Source organism: Scyliorhinus canicula, chromosome 5 (genome assembly GCF_902713615.1).
Source record: "Scyliorhinus canicula chromosome 5, sScyCan1.1, whole genome shotgun sequence".
NCBI lineage: Eukaryota > Metazoa > Chordata > Chondrichthyes > Carcharhiniformes > Scyliorhinidae > Scyliorhinus > Scyliorhinus canicula.
The window spans coordinates 190,704,632-190,725,102 of record NC_052150.1 but is presented as its reverse complement, the minus strand read 5'-3'; the positions used below and the strand labels follow the sequence as shown (position 1 = coordinate 190,725,102).

The following is a 20,471-nucleotide window of genomic DNA, read 5'->3' as shown; positions in this document are numbered from 1 at the left end:
CGGCCCGTGCGGTTCTTTAAGAAATGTTAATGTGTTAAACTGTCAAAATTACAAATGCTTCAATAAAATATTTTCTTAAAAAAAAATTCCTGATGAATATATAATACCAGCGCTGAATGTTCTTTTTTCTAAGCACTGCAGTATTAATCCACGTATTGCATAATCTGGTTATGTATCCCTTTTAAGGCTTAAGGTTTGAACACTGTGATCAGGAATCTGCCAAAAATAGTCAAATTTAGTTGGCAAATAAATCCTACAGCTCAAGAAGCTTTTCTCGAGGTGTTTACCAATTGTTACGGAGAGGCCTGATTTTTCCTGCCCATGTGTAAACAGAAAGGCATTTTTGATTCCTGATTTCCCCCTTTATAAGTGGCGGTCTATTTTTCCCATGTCCTTCAGTTTGGAGTGTTCCGAATCTCTCTCAATAATCCCAGAGCAAACACGAGATAAGATAAATTAAGAGGGTTGGTTTATTTTACACAGACAAACTGCAGGAAAGGGTTTTTTGCACTCATATGATAACAGGGGGATAAAGGAAAGTAAATACTGGGCAGGACCATGATAAAAATAACAGATGTGGTTTTATTGAGTCCAGAATCAGAAGTCTAATGGCGCATTCCTTCAATGAAAAAAAAAAATGAAAATCTCTTATTGTCACAAGTAGGCTTCAATGAAGTTACTGTGAAAAGCCCCTTGTCGCCACATTCCAGCGCCTGTTCGGGGAGGCTGATACGGGAATTGAACTGTGCTGCTGGCCTGCCTTGGCCTGCTTTCAAAGCCAGCGATTTAGCTCTGTGCTAAACCAGCCCCGAGAGGGACTGTTGCAGGTTGATCCATCTTTCAAGAAGTGAGGGCTTCTACAATGGGAGAAGGCATGTAGCAATGAATTAGTCTTGAAGACACAGGCACAAACATTGCAATCTTCTAGTAGTTTACAGTGTAAATCAGGGCCAGGCAATTTAAAACCTGGACAAGTGTTTTTCTGCTGCTGCCTGCGAGCTGTTAAATGGTAGACAAAGAGGGGCTGCTTGCCTGGCGTCCGGCTCTTCTGATGTCAAACCGTGACTAGGTTCAGGCCGCTCAAGTCTCTGTCACGGGCTAGGGTGGTTTCACGATGCGGCATTCATCCAACCAGGCCCCTCATTGAAACCCATTGTGTTTTAGAACAGGTAACAGTGGGGCCATTAGCACCATCTTGGAGATTAGGAGTCACAAACAGCTGCATTTTTCTATAGCGGGGTGGAGGAGTGTTACATACCAGGGGGTTAGCCTTTGTTCACTTCCAGACTGTTCAGAAACTTCCAGAAGCCAGCACTGAATCAACTGAAGCCATTTTATCAGCGGTGCAGTTGTCCATTTTGAAAAGAATGAACTGAACTGAAGCCAGGCTGATGGAGACTAGACAATTGCTCAATCTAATTGTTTAACCATGTCAATTTTAAAAATACATACTAATTGAAGAGGCCATGGCCATGGCCATGGCCATGAGCAAAGAGAATCAATTTGAATGGGATGAAAATTGGACTGATTTTATAATGAACAGATGACGTTTTGAGTCTGGCTGATGCTTTCCCAAAGATGATTGGCCCTACCAGGTTACCAAGCAGACAGTGACAGCTGATGATGAATCTCATTAACAATCGAGTGGTAAATCCACATGAAATACATGGAATTGTGGAGATAGGGGTGTGTGCATTAATGAGGTAGCTAAACTAACCCAGGCTTCCCGATGCAATCCAGCGGCCAAGAAAACAGGTTGCTTTCAAGAGGAATTTAGAAGATAAAATGTGCAGATTGTGGACAAGGCATCATATTATAGATGTTGGCCTGGTAATGGTTGTAACCAAAGCTCTATCTGTTGACTGTCGAGGTAAGTACCTCAAAAGTCTGTAAACTGAAGATTATCGTTGTTCTGTTAGAACTACCCCAATAATAATAAAGGGACCAAATGAAGTGGGAGTTGAAAATAATGGTTGTTGTGTAGTTATATTTTGGAATAGCATATCAAAGTATAGGCTCACTAAACTGATGTTGTAATTGATATTTAGCTTTTAATTTTGCATTTGTAGGAATGTAATTGATTATCTCCTCCATGCAATGATGGCATTGCTCCTAAAGCAGGAGAGTTGAGGAGGGATTTCTTAGAGGGTTGTCAAACTTTGGGATTCTCCATCCTTGAGAGATGAGGAGGCTGAGTCATAGAATTTTTTTCATAGGATTTAGAGTGCAGAGGGAGGCCATTTGGCCCATCTCGTCTGCACCGGCCCTTGGAAAGAGCACCCTTCTTAAACCCAAGCCTCCACTCTATCTTTGTAATCCCAGTAATCCGTACTAACCTTTTGGACACTATGGGACAATTTAACAAGGCCAATCCACCTAGCCTGCACATCTTTGGACTGTGGGAGGAAATCGGAGCACCCGGAGGAACCCACGCAGACAGGGGAGAAAGTGCAAACTCCGCGCAGACCGTGACCCAAAGTTGGAATTGAACCCGTGACCCTGGAGCTGTGAGGCAGCAGTGCTAACCACTGTGCCACCGTGCAACCCCATTGAATATATTCTGAATCGAGGGTTGGGGGAACAGGCAGAAAAGTGGAGTTGAAGCCCATATCGGATCAGACGTGATCTCATTTAATGACAGAGCAGGCTCAAGTCAAATGGCTTACTCCTGTTATGTTCTTAAGTGTTATTGTCTGGATTTTAGCCTACAGTTTCTCCTCCATGCATTCAGTTTCAGCTCCGTGGGGGTGCGTCTCAGCTTGGGCTACACACTTCACCTTGGAGCAAGTTTTTGAGAGATATATTTGGAGAAGAGTTGGCAAAGTAAGCATTGGTCCTACAGAAAAGTCCACCTGGGGAAATTGATGATGGAAATTACAGGTATTAAACAGGTATTTTGCCTTGGTTTTCAGTATAGAGGACACTAGTAACATCCCCGAAATAGCTGTAATTCAGGAAATGTAAGAGACGGAAGAATTCAGGAAAATTACAGTCACCAGGGAAGTGGTATTGAGTAAATTGTTCGGTCTGCGAGCTGATAAATCCTCGGGTCCGGATGGACTTCAACCTCTGGTCTTTAAAGAAGTGGCTAATGAAATAGTTTTTGCATTGGCTTTAACTTTCCAAAATTTCCTGAATTCGTGAAAGGTACCATTAGATTAGAAGATGGCAAAAGTAACTCCTTTATTCAAAAAGGGAGGGAGCTAGGAATCGGGAAACTACAGGCCATTTAGCCCAACATCTCTCATAGGGAAAATATTAGAAGCCATTATTAAAGGTGTTATAGCAGGACACTTGGAAAAATTATAGGCAATCAGGCAGAATCAGTTGGTTGCCAAATGCCTGTGTTTCCTGAACTCTGAGATGCTCCTTTTTCCCAAAAAACATCTAGTATTATATAACCCTATGAGCTAAATTCATCAGATAACTACCATACACAGGTTATTTGGCCACTTTTGGCAAAAACGTCTTCAGCTTCTGCGAAGGCAAAATCTTCTCAGTTAGCGTTTTGCATCTTTATTTTTTTTTTGTAAATTTAGAGTACCCAATTCATTTTTTTTTCCCAATTAAGGGGCAATTTAGCGTGGCTAATCCACCTACCCTGAACATCTTTGGGTTGTGGGGGTGAAACCCATGCAACACTTGGAGAATGTGCAATCTCCACATGGACAGTGACCTAGAGCTGGGATCTTGGTGCCGTGAGGCAGCAATGCTAACCACTGCACCACTGTGCTGCCCCACGTTTTGCATCTTAACCGACTGCTTGTTTTGCAATAGCTTGTGTTTGGGTGATTGTTTCTGCAGCTGGGTGTGGCTGCAATTGTTGCTTCTACTGTGCCCCATTCTCCAGTTATTATACTATGAATAGATCATACTTTCCCTTTGATTTTTTCAAAATATTTTTAATCTCCTTTTTCACATTTTCTTCAAAATTTACACCCACCAACAACCAATCAACGGTAACACGTTCAATGTCAATCCCAGGGGTGGGCAAACTTTTCCTTGCAAGGGCCACATTCAGAAATTCACAATTTTAAAGGGCCGCATAGTATATTAAGTAAAATAATTACTTCACCCGGTTATGATTCTGGGAGCCTCATATAGAACATAGAACAGTACAGCACAGAACAGGCCCTTCGGCCCTCGATGTTGTGCCGAGCAATGATCACCCTACTCAAGTTAACGTATCTACCCTATACCAGTAAGTAACCCAACAGCCCCCCCAATTAACATTAAAAAAAATTTAAACAAATTTTTTTTTTTTTAAATGACTTGGTGGGCCGCATAAAGACCTTTGGCGGCCCGCGGGCCGTAGTTTGCCCACCCCTGGTCAATCGCCTTATCAACAACAATACTTTCCCTTTGATACGGTAGCAAAGTAGTTCGTACTGTTGGTTCACTGCGCCAGGGACCTGGGTTCGATTCCTGGCTTGGGTCACTGTCTGTGCAGAGTCTGCACATTCTCCCCTTATCTGTGTGGGTTTCCTCCGGGTGCTCTGGTTTCCTCCCATAAGTCCCGAAAGATGTGCTTGTTAGGTGAATTGGATATTCTGAATTCTCCCTCCAGTGTCCGAACAGGTGCCGGAGTGTGGTGATTACAGGACATTCACAGTAACTTCATTGCAATGTTCATGTAAACCTGCTTAATTAGTAAATTCGCGGATGACACCGAGGTTGGTGGAGCGGCAGATAGTGTTGAGGATTGTCAGAAGATACAGCAGGACATAGATAGGTTGGAGACTTGGGCAGAGAAATGGCAAATGGAGTTTAATCCGGACAAATGTGAGGTAATGCATTTTCGTAGGTCTAACATAGAGGGGAAATATACCATAAATGGCAAAACTCTTAGGAATATAGAAAGTCAGAGAGATCTGGGTCTACATGTCCACAGATCTTTGAAAGAGGAAACACAAGTGGACAAGGTAGTCAAGAAAGCATACGGAATGCTTGCTTTCATTGGACAGGGCATAGAGTATAAAAACTGGCAAGTCATGAAGCAGTTGTATAGAATCTTGGTACGGCCGCACTTGGAATATTGCACACAATTCTGGTCGCCACAGTACCAGAAGGATGTGGAGGCTTTGGAGAGGGTGCAGAGGAGGTTTACCAGGATGTTGCCTGGTCTGGAGGCTGTTAGCTATGTGGAGAGGCTGAATAGACTCTGACTGTTTTCATTAGAAAGACGGAGGTTGAGGGGTGACCTGATGGAGGTCTACAAGATTATGGGGGGGCATGGATAGAGTGGATGGGCAGTCACTCTACCCCAGAGTGGAGGGGTCTGTCATTAGGGGCCATAGCTTTAAGGTCTGTGGGGAAAAGTTTAGAGGAGATGTGCAAGGCAGGTGTTTTATGCAGATGGTGTTGAGTGCCTGGAACACATTGCCAGGGGAGGTTATGGAAGCAGACACATTAATGGCTTCAAAAGGCATCTTGACAAACACATGGAAAGGATGGGTATAGAGGGATACGGCACAAGGAACATAGAACATATAGTGCACTAGGAGGCCCATCGAGACTGTACCGACCCACTTATGCCCTCCCTTTCATCCTATCCCCGTAACCCAATAATGCCTCCCAACCTTTTTTGACACTGAGGGCAATTTATCATGGCCAATCGACCTAACCTGCATGTCTTTGGACTGTGGGAGGAAACCGGAGCACCCGGAGGAAACCCACGCAGACACAGGGAGAACGTGCAGACTCCGCACAGACAGTGACCCAGCAGGAAATCGAACCTGGGACCCTGGTGCTGTGAAGCCACAGTGCTAACCACTAGGCTACCATGCTGCCGTGATGCGGGTTATGGCAAAGGTTGGTATCGTGGCCCAACTTTTCTTTGTCCTTGTGACACTAATAAAGATTATTATTATTACCACCCACCCTGTGGATCTGGTTTTTAGCATATACGTGTCAATTTCCTAATCTCTCCACTTTGATGTTACCTCTTTGTACTTCATTGTTACATGGGTAAACACTTGCTTTTCTCACTGTTATGTTAATTCACATATCAAAGTACCTTAAGACCGCTGCCCTTATCGACTCCCTTTTTAAAATTTTATCCCAATTAAATTTTTCTATCAGAATTTTCTCCAATTGTTAACAGAATAATAAAGAAGCTTATTATCTAAATGGTGAGAGATTGCCGAGCTCTGAGGTGTGGTGGAATCTGGGTGTCATAGCGCTTGAATTACAAAAGGCTAGTATGTAGGCACAGCAAGTAATCAGGAAATCTAATAGAATGTAATTGTTTATTGTGAGGGGAATTGATCACAAAGGTTGGGAGCTTATACTTCACTCTTACAGGGCATTGGTGAGACCAAATCTGGAGTATTGTGGACAGTAATGGTCTATTTAAGGAAATATGTCAATGCATTCGCAGCCAGGTTTACTAGATTATTACCATGAATGGACAGGTTATCTCATGAGGAAAGTTTGGACAGGTTAGGTTTGTTTCCCTGTAGTGTAGACGAGTAAGAGGCAAAAATGGGGTTGATACCGAGGGGTATTGACAGGACGCATGTGGAGAGGTTGTTTCTTCTTGTCAGAGAATCTAGAACTGGGGATCAATGTTTAAAAATAAGGGGTTCCTCATTTAAGACATGATGAGGAGAAATGTTTTCTCTTCGAGGGTCATGAGTCTTTGGAATTCTCTTCCTCAAAAGGCAGTGGAAGCAGAATCTGTGAATGTTTTTTAAGATAGAGCTGGATAAATTCTTGATTAACAAGGGGGTGAAAGGTTATGAGGTGTAGGCAAGAATTCGGGGTTGAGGTTACAGTCAGATCAGCCATGATCTTATTGAATGGTGGAGCAGGCTCGACTGGCCTACTCCACCTAATTTGTGCACTCGAACAAACGAGAAATGGGAGCTGATGTCCCCTCTCTCACTCCCTTTTAGCCTGAATGATACAGGAGTCAAGGAATAGAGAAGAAGAGAAAAGACCAAAATAATAATGACCTATTCACTGAGCTAGTTTGATAGTGAGTAGTTGCGCTATAAAAACCAACAGGGTCACCTTCAGGGTACTGTAAGGGCAAGGGTTTCCACTCCTGATCAACTTCATGGGAAATGGATATAACCAAGCTTTTGGTGAAGGTAGGAGCTGGTTTAGCACACTGGGCTAAATTGCTGGCTTTTAACGCAGACCAAGGCAGGCCAGCAGCACGGTTCAATTCCCGTACCAGCCTCCCCGAACAGGTGCCGGAATGTGGCGACTAGGGGCTTTTCACAGTAACTTCATTTGAAGCCTACTCATGACAATAAGCGATTTTCATTTCATTTTCATTAAGTTTGGTTTGGTGCCCTACATAATTGTATTGGCAGTGATGCCCACTATTTAGATTCACACCTGAACAGTGGTTACATGTGCAGTCACTGAACCATAGCTCAGCAGACAATGAGAAGGAGTGGGGAGACCCACAAAGCATGGGGGCAGAGGAAAAACAAAATAGTGTGAATTCATTTTAATAAGCCTGTCGAGTCGCATTTATTTCTGCAGACAACTCAAGGTCTTGACATAGCTTTATTAAGGTGTGCACCCTGCTGTTAGATCTCTGCAAAATATCAAAGTGGTTGTTACCTGTAAAAACTCCTCAGTGGAATAAAACAGCATAATAAATAAGACGAAGTCTGAAAAACAGAGCATTTATTCAAATTCATTGTGCCCTACAGGTTTGGAAAATACCGTAAAGAGGAAAAGGTTGGAAAGCTTGATCGTAAAGGTTCAAACAAGAGCAAGTTGGAAGAAACTCTGCCATCTGAAGATGAGCGGTCACGAATGAGACAGGAGCAGGAGAGGTATGATTATGTATCACATAAAGAGAATGTATTCTTATTGATACTCCATGTAGAAGCTAGGAAAAGATACCAGTCATTGCAACATGGTGTGCCTCAAAAATATCATGGCAGTGAAAATGAACAAGTTCTCTCGCTGTTTGAATTCCCCAGACATAAATATAAAGCTGTCTGTAGGATTTTGAATTATATTCAAGTCAGCTATTTTCATCTAATTAGTATGGGAGAATGTGTGACACAAGAATGACAAAATTACAAAGGATTTAATGTTCTTCCACAGTCAGTGTGCACTCTCATCACATTTTTTTGAGAAAATACTTCTAACATGCAATACAACAAGTATTGTCAGCATTTTAGTATCTCTCCTTGTTGTACAATGTAGATTTTATTTATTTGGTTATCTTACTGAAATTCCTCCAAGCAAGATCCAATTTTCAAAAATTGGTTATGTAGTTGGCAGCAGTCCTTAAAAATCACTAATATAGAAACATAAAAACTAGGAGCAGGAAGAGGCCATTCGGCCCTTCGAGCCTGCTCCGCATTCATTATGATAATCCTTGACCATCCAACTCAATAGCCTAATCCCGCTTTCCCCCATATCCTTTGATTCCCTTCGCCCTAAGTGCTGTATCTAAATGCTTCTTGAAAACATGCAATGCTTTGGCCTCAACTACTTCCTGTGGTCACGAATTCCACAGGCTCACCACTCTCTGGGTGAAGAAATATAATTGATATTAATGGTTTTTGGTTATTTTACAATCACTAAAACAATAAATAGGCCAAGTTATTTCAAAATATATTGATATTGCAACTTGGATGTACTTTGGAATATGACTTCAGATTTTACTTTTCTTTTAGTCACATCAGCCTTCCCGTAACAGCCTTCCCGAACAGGCGCCGGAATGTGGCGACTAGGGGCTTTTCACAGTGACTTCATTTGACGCCTACTTGTGACAATAAGCGATTTTCATTTCATTTCATGCTGTCCCAATGGTGCATTCACAAGGAGCTGGAACAAAATTGAACATCAAAGGGATGATCTAATTGAGGTGTATGAAATGATCAAAGGAATTGATTGGGTGGGTAGAGAGAAACTATTTCCCCTTGTTGCAGAGAAGGGGTCATAGCCTTAAAATCAGAGCTGGGGGTAATGTTGGATGGCACTTCAGTATTCCTATAATGTTGCACCTTGAGTGCTTTTCTTTGATCAAAGGCAGCTTGGCAAATCCATGAAAATGGCACTTTACATGGTTTCATCCACGCTGATGACTGAAAAATCTTTCTCAGCTCTTCAGAAGCAGCTTACTTCTTTTAACATTTCTTATGTCTTCCCACATGTTCCCCTCCCCACTCCTTGCACCAGTACTTTGATATGTATCCATGCTTGTGATGGCACCAGAACCTACTTCAAAAAGTAGTTATGTTGCCTGTCTCAAAGCACTGATCATTATGAAAATTGCTAGCCTGTATGGATACATAAGTGGCAATGGGAAAGGTCTAGGCCAGATCGATGAAGCACATTTGTAGCAAGTGTGCATGAATAAAATGGCACAAGCATAATTGCTTTGAAGACTTTTGAGCAATTTAGCACAGAAACTGTTTTAAATTGTGGTTATTATTCTAGTAATCTTTAACTGTACAAAAGTAAGTTGTTATTTGAACAGCCCACTATTGTATCTATCATAGGATACAATTGATGAATTGTCTGCTTCTTATGTGAAATTTCTATCGGCTTTTTTTACAAGGTACCTGTGTTTTTAAAAACAAAATTGCTATCTACATCAGTGCATTGTGTCCTGGGGTGTTAAGTCTAAACAATAGGGCGAGGCAGAAACATGTCTGTCAGAACTCTACATACTCTCAACCTCTTGACTTGTTGACCTCCATGCATGTTTTCAAAATAATCCATTATTCAGTGCAAAAGTTTCGAGTAAAATTCATTTTGAAACAGAAGATATGTAAAGTAAATATCTTTAGGTCACAAAATAATAATCCCTGCTGCAATTTGTTTTATAACTTAATTTTAATTTAGAAAAATATTCTGAATACATTACAAATGTCATTTGTTTGCCATAATTTTTGGAGTATTCAAACTAAACAGTTGGGGAAACTGGCAGCTCAAAGAAGTGCAGATATGGGCTTAGAACAGTACAGCACAGAACAGGCCCTTCGGCCCTCGATGTTGTGCCGAGCAATGATCACCCCACTCAAACTCACGTATCCACCCTATACCCGTAACCCAACAACCCCCCCCCCCATTAACCTTACACTACAGGCAATTTAGCATGGCCAATCCATCTAACCCGCACATCTTTGGACTGTGGGAGGAAACCGGAGCACCCGGAGGAAACCCACACACACACGGGGAGGACGTGCAGACTCCGCACAGATAGTGACCCAGCCAGGAACCGAACCTGGGACCCTGGAGCTGTGAAGCATTGATGCTAACCACTATGCTACCGTGCTGCCCAAATCTTGCTTGCTTGAAATCAAACCAAATGTCTGATGGCGGCAGCACTCTGCGCAACAACACGAGGGCATATTTTCTAAGACGGTGACATATATTAGATTTTGTAACTTCCAGACAGGAAGGTCCTGGATTCAATTCAGAATCCACGCCAGGTTAGGTGTGTGATGATATGATCTGCATACTCGTCTGCCGTTGGGCCAGAACGTCGGCTTACCATTGGCCCTGGTCGGTCATGTGCCTCTCGACCGATTGGCCGAGAGGCTGAGTTAACCACGCCTCTATTAACGAGGTATAAATGCTCAGACGCCTGACGATCGTCCCTTTCCACTGTAGACGATCGCAGAGCTGTGTTCTAGTCAATTAAAGCCAGACTTTGGTAAATCACTCGCCTCGCGTGCAATCGATGGTACATCAAGGTGTAAAGAATTGAGACCCTACAATGAGCTTTGGCGAGAAAAGGAAAAAAAAAATAACCTGGGTTCCTACTCCTGATTATTTTTGTATGAGCTTTGCTGGAGGGTTCAGGTGCCAGGTCGGAGCAGGATTAGGCAAAGCTGCAATGATTCCGTTTCATTTCAAGGGATGTGAGCACACTGACTCAACCAGCATTTACTGCTCATCCCTAATTGTTCTTGAGGTGGTGAACCACTGCAATGTGCACACAGTGCTGTTGGGGAAGGGAGTTCCAGAATTTTGACAGAGCAACAGTGAAAGAACGACAGTATAATTCCATGTCAGGACTGTGCATTTCTTGGGAGGGTAGTGCAGATGGTGGTGTTCCCATCCATCTGCTTCCCTTGTCCTTATAAGCGGCAGAGATTGTGGGTTTAGGCACTGTAAATGGCACCATGGTGAGTTGCTGCAGTGCATCTTGTAGATGGTATATGCTGTTATCACTGCATTGGCAGTGGAGGGAGTGAATGTTAAATGTAGTGGAAAGGCGGGCTGCTTTATCCTTGATGGTGTTGAGCTTCTTGAGTGTTCTTGGATCTGCACTCATCCAGACAGGTGGAGAGTATTCCACCACACTCCTGATTTGTGCCTTGTAGATAATGGACAGGCTTTGGGGAGTCGGGAGGTGAGTTCTTCGCTGCAGAATTCCCAACCTGACATGCAGTTGAAGTCACAGTATTTATATGGTCGGTCTGGTTCACTTTCTTGTCGATCAATGGTCACCGCCCCCCCAGGATGTTAATAATCAGAGATTTGGCGATGGTAATGCGATTGAATATCATAGGGAAATTGTTAGATTCTCTCTTGTTGGAGATTTTCATTTCCTAGCACTTGGGTGGCACAAATGTTATCAGCTACTTATCAGTTGAAGCCTCGATGTTGCCCTGGCCTTCCTGCATATGGACATGGACTGCTTCAGTATCTGAGGAGTCAGAAATGTTTCTGAACAATGTGCAACCATCAGCGAACATCTCCACTTGTGATGGAAGAAAGGTCATTGATGAAGCAGCAGAAGATGGTTGGGCCTAGGACAGTACCATAAGGAACTCCTGCAGCAATATTTGGAGATTGGCACGATTGAGCACCAACAATTACAAGCATCTTCCTTTGTGCTACGTATGTCTCTAACCAGTCGCTAGATCAAGACCACTTGGACTCTCATATTATCTGTGAGGCGCTTGAGGGACGTAATGTCTGATCTCCACCAGGGAAATGGCCAAATACCTACATATTTGATTTCAATCCTTGACATATCAACTACAGCCACCTGTGGATCCATGACCTAGCCGGTGTAAGTGCTTTTCAAGAGATGAGAATAAAAATGGAAGAAAATTGGAATTTAAACACATCTATGGTTTTTAGCCTCCATATAAATTTTCAAACCATCAGAGGAGATTTCCAAACTCAGTTTGTTAAAACTCAGTTTTTTTGTTCCTAAACATTTTAGGGTCACAATAGTTAAGTGGTTCTTCAGCCCATTCCCAGTACAGGCATGAAGAGACTACAAATGTTAAAGCTATATTTTATGATGTGGACAGCAAAAGCTGTTTCAGATGACTGTTGCGAATCATGTGACTTGGCACTATTCCATTTCAGACAGTGCTGAAAATCCAACAAATATCTAATTAAAATATGGACAAAATTCTCACACCCCTTTAAGGATGGACTGTCGATAGAAAGGACTATAACAAATCAGTGACTCACCCTTCTGCTCTCCCAGTAAAGACATCAGTACTCAATGCGTGTGAGACAAATATGAAATTAATCTCATTGATGTTTCATGGTACTCTGGTGGCTCCTCATTCCAAACGCACAGACTGGCTGAAGCTTTTGGTCTGAAAAGCCAGAACACGGGACCACTAGAAAACGTGGTTGGAGAAATAATAATAGGAAACAAAGAAATGGCAGACAAACTGAATAGTTATTTTGCATCAGTCTTCACGATGGCATCAGGCGAATCAGGCGGCAGAGGCGAGTACAGAGGCCATCACTAAGGAGAAGATTCTGGGGAAACTGAGGTCTGAAGGTGGATATGTCACCTGGACTGGATGGACTACACCCCAGGGTCCTAAAAGAGATAGCTGAGGAAATTGTGGAGGCCTTGGTGGTGATCTTTCAGGAATCACTGGAGACAGGAAGGGTCCCAAAGGACTGGAAAGTGGCTAATGTAACTACACTATTTAAGGAGGGAGGCAGAAGATGGGAAATTATAGGCCGGTTAGCCTGACTTCAGTCATTGGTAAAATCTTAGAGTCTGTTATTAAAGATGAGATCGCGAAGTACTTGGAAGGGCATGATAAAATAAGACTGAGTCAGCACGGCTTTGTCAAAGGGAAGTCATGTCTGACAAATCAGTCTCACGGCAGACACGGAAGAATTCAGCAGGCGAATGAGGCTCCGGGAATTCTTCCACAGACCCCTAGAGGTCGACAGCGAACCCAAGAAGACTACCAATGAACCGGAACAGCAGACCGAGAGATCTGCGGTGCGGCAACCAAAGAGGAAATAGTCGAATTGGACCCTTCCGGAAGGCCATGCCCTAGACTCGACATGTATGCTCAAGCCATCAGGCGTCGCGTCAATGCCAGATTCATCAGTCACATTCACAAGACAGCCCCAAACGTCACCCAAGCACAACACAATGCCATCCGCACTCTCAAGACCAACCGCAACATCGTCATCAAACCAGCAGACAAAGGAGGGGCCACCGTCATACTGACGGACTACTGCAAAGAAGTATACCGACAACTCAACAACCAGGAACACTACAGACAGTTACCCCAAGATCCGACCAAAGAACACATCCGCCAACTCAACAGACTGATCAAGACCTTGGATCCAGACCTTCAGAGCACCCTATGTGCTCTCACCCCACGTACTCCCCGCATTGGAGATGTCTACTGCCTCCCAAAAATACATAAGGCCAACACACCAGACCGTCCTATCGTTTCAGGCAATGGGACCCTGTATGAAAACCTCTCTGGCTACATCTAGGGCATCTTAAAACCCATCGTACAAGGTACGCCCAACTTCTGTCGCGACACAACGGACGTCCTACAGAAACTCAGCACTCATGGACCAGTTGAACCAGGAACAATCCCCGTCACAATGGACGTCTCGGCACTCTACACCAGCATCCCCCATGACGACGGCATTGCTGCAACAGCCTCAGTACTCAACACCGACAACTGCCAATCTCCAGACGCAATTCTGCAACTATGTTTGAAACAAACCTGTTGGACTTTAACCTGGTGTTGTAAGACTTCTTACTGAAATCTGTTCGAGTTCTTTGAGGAGGTAACAAGGAAGTTAGACAAAGGAGAACCAGTGGACGTGATTTATTTAGATTTCCAGAAGTCCTTTGACAAGGTGCCGCATAGGACACTGTTAAATAACTTAAGAGCCCACAGTGCTAAGGGTAAGATCCTGGCATGGATAGAGGATTGGCTGACTGGCAGAGAGTGGGGATAAAGGGATTTTTTTTAGGATGGCAGCCGGTGACAAGTGATGTCCCTCAGGGGCCTGTGCTGGGACCAAAACTTTTCACAATATATATTAATGATCTGGAAGACTGAACTGAGGGCACTGTTGCTAAGTTTGCAGATGATACAAAGATCTGTAGAGGGTAAGGTAGTATTGAGGAAGCAAGGGGGCTGCAGAAGGTTTTGGACAAGCTAGGAAAGTGGGCAGTGAAGTGTAAAATGAAATGCAATGTGCAAAAGTGTGAGGTTATGCACTTTGGAAGGAGGAATTTAGGCATGGACTATTTTCTAAATGGGGAATTGCTTAGGAAATCAGAAGCACAAAGGGACTTGCGAGTGCTTGTTCACGATTCTCTTAAGGTTAATGTGCAGGTTAAGTCGGCAGTTAAGAAGGCAAATGCAATGTTAGCATTCATGCCAAGAGGGCTAGAATACAAGACCAGGGATGTACTTCTGAAGCTGCATAAGGCTCTGGTCAGACCTCATTTGGAGTATTGTGAGCAGTTTTGGGCCCCGTATCTAAGGGAGGATGTGCTGGCCTTGGAAAGGGTCCAGAGGAGGTTCTCCAGAATGATCCCTGGAATTAACAACTTGTCGTATGAAGAACGGTTGAGGACCCTGGGTCTGTACTCATTGGAGTTTAGAAGGATGAGGGGGTGATCTTATTGAAACTTACAGGATATTGCTAGGCCTGGATAGAGTGGACGTGGAGAGGATGTTTCCACTTGTAAGAAAAACTAGAACCAGAGGACTCCAACTCAGACTAAAGGGCCGATCCTTTAAAACAGAGATGAGGAGGAATTTCTTCAGCCAGAGGGTGGTGAATCTGTGGAACTCTTTGCCGCAGAAGGTTGTGGAGGCCAATTCACTGAGTGTCTTTAAGACAGAGATAGATAGTTTCTTGATTAATAAGGGGATCAGGGGTTATGGGGATAAGGCAGGAGAATGGGGATGAGACAATATTAGCCATGATTGAATGGTGGAACAGACTGGATGGGCCTACTTCTGCTCTTATGTCTTATGGTTTACTATCTCGCCATATTTGGAAAACAACCTTGGACTTGTAACAGATCACATGGGTAAGGCAGTCATGTTTGCTATCCGCTTTAAAAATTACAGCAGAAGCTATTCTGGACAGATAATCATCAGAAACACGATCTAAACCTTCAAACTAGTTTCAAGACATTTACGCAGCCATGGTATACCTTGAACGTGTGAGAAGGACACTCCCCAAACTTGAGAGTTGACCTCCTGGCAATTCACCTAGAAGAAGCCTTGCAACTAACTGAGAATCCCTTGCTTTCACAAAATCTCCACTCCACCTAAGTACAGATCTGCTTCAAGATTATAATCACATTTTTCTGATTAATCGTTACCTAATCTTTGCATGTGTGATCGAGTGCGAGAGACATTATGTTAAACCTGTGGGGAATGAGTGTGATAATAAACAATCTTTATTTTTAAATTCAAAAAAGCTTGCTGCTGAAACTGTTAAAATTAAGACCAAATTTCAGAGTAAGAGTTTTGATTCTTTTGTTGGGGATTTTTTTGAGTATGTGTATGTTTTTGTCACATCTGTCACTCTTCTGTCTGAAATCAGTAAAATAATACGTGTAATATTTATTTTCTATTATCTGAGAAGAATTTTAAATTCAAGTCACACATGTGAACATAATACATGTTGTGGATTTGAGGAAGTTAAATGGTTTATGTTCACTGGGCCAGGATTGCTGTTCAATTTTGTGCTGAATACACATCAGTATTCCGTAAATGACTGGCATCTGACATTAATCCATTTATCTCCTTGCAGAGGAACGGGCTTCGAATTATCTGAGACTTTACAGATTTGTACTATATGACATAGTCACCATATGGAAAAAGACCAATGTACCCAGGTCCTTCATTATTCTAGCCATTCAATCCTCATATCCAGCTGTGGATTGAATACCCTAAAAATAAGGGGTCTCGTCATATTAAGCAACAGATTATCCATGCAGTTATCATCCTTTTGGCAAAGATTTTCCTTCCAAATATTTTTCTCACTGGTTTATACTTATGACCTCTGATTCTATTATGCTGGCTTATGTTTAAAATTGTATTGGGATTTACGTTACATAATCCACTTAATATTAATGTACTTCAGCAAGGTCCTCCTTTAATTGTCCTTCTCCAAACTGTAGAGATTTAGCTTCTTTTTAACCTTTCCTCTTAAGTCATTTGGATTCATTATTTTCGCTGTTCCCTGCATTTACTACAAAGCTTCCACATCTTCTTGTAGCATGCATGAATTGAGAATCATAGATCCATTGGATGTATACTTTGGCTAAAAGAAATGCAACAAATACTGAAGGGAATGTTGAGTTATTCAGGAGTTTTTGAAACTTGCTGCACAGAATTTGCACTTCAAACACTGGTTGAAGTATACTGTACAAATTAGAATTTCAATGAAGAAATTAGCTCCGCAAATGGACAGAGACACAAGTGTAGCTGTGCTTGTAACGCACCGTTTGTGCTATATTAATTACAGTGGGGAAACGATTTTGGATGGCTCATCTGCATATGTAAATATGGTCCAATTAGCAGACTTCTTCCTTTTCAGCATAACTAATGCACCCTGCAAGTTTCATAAAGATAGAAAGTAGCTTTTGAAAATTTAATTGCCGCGCAGTTGCAAATTATCTCTAGTTAGCATCCATGGGCATCTTGTTCTTTCGAAATATTTAAAATCAAATTTCTAAGCTTCAGGTAAAAGGGGGTTGCGGCTTTTGAATTATTGATAAAAATATGATGAACGCCCCTCTGAACCTTCTATTTTGCTGTATCACAGGCAAAGTAAACGGAGACATTAATCAGAATTTTTTTTTAAATTGCTAAGGCCAGGGTATCCGTTATACTTAATAAAAAGAATTACTTTTGCATTGCATTTAACTTCAAATAAAAGCAGTAGTGGTGTCCCGAAATCGGTTCAACACATATAACATTATCATAGTAAGCTGTGAAATGAATGAAACAGGCTTATGCAGCCTGTTCTTCTGGAGGCCGACATTTCACTTTTTTTCACATTTGCGGAGAAGGCGGGGAGGGAAATGAGCAAACTTCTGAAAGATCAGGGGCGCGATTCTCTGCAAATGCGGCGAGTCGTAAAGGCTGCCGTGAAACTGGCCGTGTTCCACGGCAGCCTCTGCGCCCCCTCCCGGGACCCGATTCTCCCCCCCGGGCGGGGCTAGCAGCGGGGCCCCGTGAACCACGGCATCACGGCCTTAGCAACCGTCGCTAAGTCCGCGCGCCAAGCGTCACGCCGGCTGACGCGCACGATGACGTCAGCCGCGCATGCGCGGATTGGACGGCTCCAACCCGCGCATGCGCGGGGCCGTCATATCCCTCGGCCGCCCCGAGGACTGATCCTGCGGGGCGGCGGAGGGAGAAAGAGTGCGTCCGTTATGGACGCACTGCCCATGATCGGTGCCCACTGATCGCGGGCCCATGCCCCCCTTAGCACGGCCGTGGTACTACCGTGCCAATCGGGGCCCTGGATGCCCAGAACGGGCATGTTGCGGCCATTTTTACGATGGCAGCAAGCAGGTGTGTTTCCTGCCGTAAAAACGGCCGTAAAGACCTGGGAACTCAGCCCATCGGCATGGGGAGAATCGCTGTTCGCCGTAAAAAATGGCGAGCAGCGATTCGTGTCGTGGGGCGGCCGTGGGGGGAGGAGAATAGCGGGAGGGAGTGAAAAATGTCGGGGACGCACTCCCGCTATTCTCCGACCCGTCGTGGGCAGCGGAGAATCGCGCCCCAGGTTTGGCACAACAATAAAAAATTAATTTTTTTAAAAGTTGCCATATGTAAAGACCTTGCTGGGAAAGTAGAAGTCACAACCATGAATTGACAATGAATAAAGTGAGTAATAAATAAAACTAATCATTACAGTGTGAGGGTGTGAGTGTCCAGCTCACTTGCAATCTCACTGTGTTTAATCACTCACCATCACCCACTGTGAAAGTAGGTGAATGTGCCTATTGGTGCGTGAGGGTGAGTGCATGAGGTGAATGACACCCCTGGGAATGGGAGTGAGCCAGATATACACACATACACCCACACACCCTCTCCTTGTTCTCTCACATTCATTCTCACTCTCTCACACACAAATACACCACTCACACGACTGCACACACGCACTCACCCCTCACACACTTATGCATGCGCACTCACCACTCGCACATGAACTCACCCCCTCACATGTGCTGCACACACGCACACCCCTCACACAAACTCGCACACTTCAAACTAACATGCCAAGAATAGTCAGTCTTATTTTTGAATGCATAATAACGGTAAACAGTAAGTAGGTCAGTCGGGTATCTGGACTAGATATTTAATGATGTAAAAATGGTTGGGCATTCAACACTCGAGTTTGACCAAGACAAATTAGATTGTGCTGTAACAGAAAATCTTTGTTGAAAATCCAACTACTGCATGGTTAAAGGATATTGCCTGTGTGTAAACCACCCATCTCTACTCACTCACTCAGCCACCCTCACACACACACTCTCTCTCTCACACACATACATACATACACACACACACTCTGTCTCATACACGCACACACACCATACACTCATGCTCACGCTCTCATACACACACATACACACACACACACATACACTCACCCGCTCACCCAACCTTACACGCACACACTCAGCAAACATTCACACTCACCCAGACACTCCCTTGCCCTCACTTACGCACCCTGCCTCACTAAACTGGCTGGGGTAGGTGTGATGAGAATGGAAGAGGGACCTGGGCCGGGATTCTCCCCTACCCGGCGGGGCGGGGGGTCCCGGCGTAGCGGAGTCGCGCCAACCACTCTGGCGATGGGGCTCCCCAAAGGTGCGTAATTCTCCGCACCTTTGGGGGCTAGGCCCGTGGCGGTGTGGTTGGTGCCATGCCGACTGGCGCCAAAACCGGTGCCAATGGCCTTTGCCCGGCGTCGGGGCTGGCCGAAAGGCCTTCGCCGGTTCGCGCATGCGCCGTTGCGTCAGCTGCCGTTGACGTCACCACCGCGCATGCGCGGTAGGGGGGGTTCTCTTCCGCCTCCGCCATGGTGGAGGCCGTGATGGCGACGGAAAAAAGAGTGCCCCCATGGTACTGGCCCGCCCGCCGATCGGTGGGCGCCGATCGCGGGCCTGGCCACCGTGGGGTCACCCTCCTGGGGTCCGATCGCCCTGCACCCCCCCCCCCCCCCCCCAGGACCCCGGGAGTCGCTTGCGCCGCCGCCACCAGAGGTGGTTGAAACCACGGCGGCGGGATTGGCCTCTCAGCGGCGAGACTTTGGCCCATCTCGGGCCGGAGAATCGCCGCAGGGGGCTCGCCGATCGACACGGACGGCACGCCAATCGGCGCGGCACAATTCCCGCTCCCGCCAATTCCCGGGTGGTGGAGAATTCCGGCCACGGCTGGGGGAGGATTTTCGCCGGTCCCGGGCGATTCTCCGACCCTGCAAAGTGAGGCCTTTGCAGTGCCCAAATGTCCGAGGGGGGCACCAAGAACCAGGGAAAGGCAGCCGGAGTTGGGCCAGAGAACCAGGAGCTGCAGAAAAGCACAGTGAGCAACAACCCCACATGCGCTCAGATTGCCTCTGTCTCAGTACACTCGCAGTTGCCAGTGTTCTATGATCCTCCAATCGCAGCCTTTTTCTCTCCCATGTTGCAAACAAGGGAGAGAAACCAACTGTAATTGGAGGAGCAAGCTGCTGAAAAAAATCTTCAAACTCACTGAGCTGACTTGCTGCATTTTCAACAGTTGCGCCAGGGGTCACAGAGAGAGCCATGGGTTGGGCAAGCCTGGAATAAAGGAATATTTTCTGCACTTTGGAGAGATTCAGATATCCTACCGGCGTTAACCTCCATTCTGAAAATTCTGGGGTAGAGTTACTGCACCAATGTCAATACAACCTGGGTGAAATCAACTGAAGTAGCAAAGAGAAATTTGAAATGTGACTGAGTTGCCAAACGCAAACCTGCCTATGTTCATGTGTTTCAGTCTTTTATACTGGTTCAATATTTAATTCACCCTTGTAAATGGGTCTGTCTTCCTCTGTCGAAATTCTGATGATTGCTTTGGTTCATATGTGGACAGGTATTAGTAGGGACGTTTTGGAAGATTTTACGGATCAAAAAAATTAGAACAATTTAAAATAATAAATTTTGCTCATTTTAAATCAAGCTACTCTCAGGAGGAGGAGTGGACACTCGTATTAAAAATGGTTATTTTTTT

The 20,471-nt window shown here is 44.4% G+C and overlaps 1 protein-coding gene across 9 annotated transcripts in view; it reads left to right on the top strand.

Moving 5' to 3' along the window:
* The window catches only part of LOC119966499 (partitioning defective 3 homolog), a 939,848-nt gene that overhangs the window by 791,430 nt on the left and 127,947 nt on the right, over positions 1 to 20,471 (top strand). For all 9 annotated transcript variants that reach the window (XM_038798290.1, XM_038798285.1, XM_038798283.1 and 6 more), the window contains one exon: positions 7,671 to 7,796. In XM_038798290.1, the coding sequence (XP_038654218.1) occupies positions 7,671 to 7,796 (126 nt within the window). The remainder of the gene's footprint in view (positions 1 to 7,670; positions 7,797 to 20,471) is intronic.